We start from the raw sequence: 2,962 nt of genomic DNA on the forward strand, positions 1-2,962 counted from the left end.
TAATATATATCTAAGTCAGTTTGGGTTGGTTCGGTTTCGGTTTTCACACTTGAAAACGGAAATCGAACCAACCGGTGCTGAAGAAAAACCAACCAACTCGGGTTGGTCGGTTTGGTCTGTTTGGGTCTTATTATGAACAGCTCTAATAGAAGATTCTGTTGTTTCTTTCATTCCAAATGGACTAAAGAACAACATGCAGAATGGTATTCCAAACAAGATTACCTTTCTTGCTAAAACCCTCCAATCTCCAACCCAATAGCAGCTCCTTCACAAACTTAGGCATAGACCAGTAAACCACCAAACTCTTGAAAAAATGTCCCCAAATTGAAGAGGAAACCGAACTGTGGATACACAAATGCGTTTAACCGGTGTTGTTGATGTTCATATATGTAAAGAACTTAGTGAGAAAGACTTGAATCAAGTGAAAAGTAGTAATTCAAATTACATTTTTGCTTGATGCTTAGAAAAGGACAAAATTCAAAAGTGTGGGCGTTTTAGTTAAGGAAAAGTCCATAATGCTCCCCCCTAATTATTTGACAATGTAAGCAAATAAGTTTCATTTATTACAACATTACTTCTCATTATTCCAACTTTCACTTCAACATAAATGATGAAAAGAACAAACGATGCAGAAATGCCATTTATTCCACCTACACATTACATGCAGTTTCTCACATAGAGTCATGGCATTTTATTAATTAAGATATATAAGAGAACATATATGCATGCTTCAAAACGGCAGTTAAGCTTGAGTAACTTTGTTGAAGAATGGGCAACCCCCAGATGCTTTGGTTGAGGCCTCTGATCCATCTGTAGAAGGCCCTTTGATAAGACTTGCCAGCAATTCGTTTCCATCATAAAAGAATTCTACCCTCTTAACGCGCATCAATTCATCCATCTGAAGAATAAGATCGATGGAACCCCACACAACAAAATGAGTAAGCAATTCCATTCCTAATTAATCTCATAAAGAAATTACATACTAGCTACTAATAAGATGAAAATGGTGCAGAAAACTAAGAAGGAATTGAATAAGGTAGGTGAATAGAGAGAGAGAGAGAAAGAGACGTACATGAAAGATGCCAATTCCATGGAACTCCACCAATTCCCCAGTGGGAGCATGGCCTTTGAAAGGACCCTCCATGAAAGACCAGTGCCTGAACTTGTAGGCAATCACCGGAGGACCTGAATATACTTGAAGAATTTCCACAGCGAACCCACGAGAGAATGTGGTGAGGAAAGCCTGAGACGCCGATTGACTTGTTTCAAGGGATGGATCATAAACACGTAAGTTCGGTGGCAAGGGTGTTTGTAGGAATAAATTGTAACTTCCAATTCTCCCAACCTCTTCAAGTGGCACTGGTTTACCTCCTACATTTCACCCACCGGTTGTTTCAATGAGAAGTTTAGTTTGCAGATAGAAATATATAGTTAACTAATTATATGAAGGGAGAAAGAAGAGATATCAGTATGCAGTACTTAGATTGTACCATTTATGCTGATTGTAAAGTTTGTAGTGTTTATAGTTTTATAATCAGCCGGATCGACCTTATGCACGATCTCCATTTCCCATGTCTTCACAAGATTTTGGACTCTTTCCTCCAGTGACCCTTTTGGCCATTCCTACAAAATGATCAGAAGAATATAATATTAAATACTGATCAGAGTAGTAGTAGTCAAAGCTAGCTATTTCATTGCTAATAGAACCTTAGAGCTGTGAGTGATATGTTAGAGAGAGAGAGAGAGAAGAGAGAATTGAAACCTGAGTTCGGCCTTCTTCGAAGAGCTTGTTCACAGCATCGTAGTTGGGAGGAGCACCAAGCCTCCATTTGGTATTCTTCTCTCCTTCTCCATACATATGTGATCTGTACTTGTCACCCTCAACCACGGGTTGATCAGTAGCAGCATTAGAGGAAGCCATCGATCTTTTGCTTGCAAAAAGGTATAGCTTGTTGTCTGTTACGTTGGGTGTATTCTGTATTATGTGAGGGTGGAGAGACCGAGAGTCTATGATGAGGTGACCGATATATGTAGATATCGAAGAGGAAAGATTATATATATAGACAAATCCATGCAAGCATGTAGAGATTAGAGACCATTCAAATGGGTTTGGTTTTCATTACTCCATGCTTACACGACTTTCCCAATTAGGAGACCAGATCCGAACGAACCCATCCACATCTGTACCACGTGTACTTTTGCTTTGCACCAACCATAAGACAGCTCCCGGCCGCCTCCCGCCGGCGGTTAGACCCTCTAACTAATTAGGAAAGAGTCCAATAAGTATAACAATGACACTAGTAATTAAATTACTTGATCATGAAAGAACAATTCGCTCAATTGATTTCTTATCCAAAACTCTCTCACCTACACATACCAATTTTTAACTCTTGGAACTGAATAAACAAAACCCGTTGATTGAGGACTGGATTTCACAGTCTGACCTGCATGCCCTGAAATTACTCTGTTACAACAACGTGCACAAAGACCTATACGGCCAGCCCAAGTTTTTTTTTTTTATTATTATTATTCGGAGCTAATTAGCCCCATCATAATTTTGTAATCACTATGAAGATGAGAATGTTGTGTAGTCATTTTGTTTAATTGTTCGAGTAAAGATAAAACCGAAGTTTAAAAGGGTACGGTGGATTTTCCAAATAACGGTACATCGATCGATCGTTGAATAATGCTAAAGAATACAATCAAAATGCCGACAAGAATAGACAACCAGCAAATAATAACTAATTAAGGAAAAGAATATGTGACATGGAATTAAGGAAGAGATTTAACTGACTTGACTTTTCCATTAAGGTGGCGACATTGACCAACGTGACAATATGTAACGTGGAAATGTAGACGCAACTATCAAAAATTCAAAATCAATCAAGAACAAGACAATAGACCAAGGAGCTAGGAGAACTACAATGAATCTAATCAACCTTTTATTACCAATTAGTCATGT

General features: G+C 38.4%; 1 protein-coding gene across 1 annotated transcript; it reads right to left on the reverse strand.

Moving 5' to 3' along the window:
* Positions 1-532: 532 nt before the first annotated feature.
* On the reverse strand, positions 533-2,032 carry LOC104589252 (pathogen-related protein-like). Its single transcript, XM_010247504.3, has 4 exons — positions 1,763-2,032; positions 1,491-1,623; positions 1,073-1,371; positions 533-898 (listed from the first exon to the last, which is right to left on the reverse strand). The coding sequence occupies exons 1-4, from the start codon at positions 1,919-1,921 to the stop codon at positions 743-745; spliced, it is 747 nt and encodes a 248-aa protein (XP_010245806.2). The 5' UTR covers positions 1,922-2,032; the 3' UTR covers positions 533-742.
* Between the last annotated feature and the right edge of the window lie 930 nt (positions 2,033-2,962).

This window comes from Nelumbo nucifera, chromosome 2 (assembly GCF_055504915.1).
Source record: "Nelumbo nucifera cultivar China Antique chromosome 2, China Antique-T2T, whole genome shotgun sequence".
In the NCBI taxonomy this organism is placed as follows: domain Eukaryota; kingdom Viridiplantae; phylum Streptophyta; class Magnoliopsida; order Proteales; family Nelumbonaceae; genus Nelumbo; species Nelumbo nucifera.

Excerpts from the sequence above, each read along its gene's own strand:
- LOC104589252 (XM_010247504.3), bottom strand. The coding sequence starts at position 1,921 with ATGGCTTCCTCTAATGCTGCTACTGATCAACCCGTGGTTGAGGGTGAC. Across the intron at positions 1,624-1,762 it reads TCGAAGAAGGCCGAACTCAG|GAATGGCCAAAAGGGTCACT; the intron begins GTTTCAATTCTC and ends ATCATTTTGTAG. Across the intron at positions 899-1,072 it reads ATGGAATTGGCATCTTTCAT|ATGGATGAATTGATGCGCGT; the intron begins GTACGTCTCTTT and ends CTTATTCTTCAG.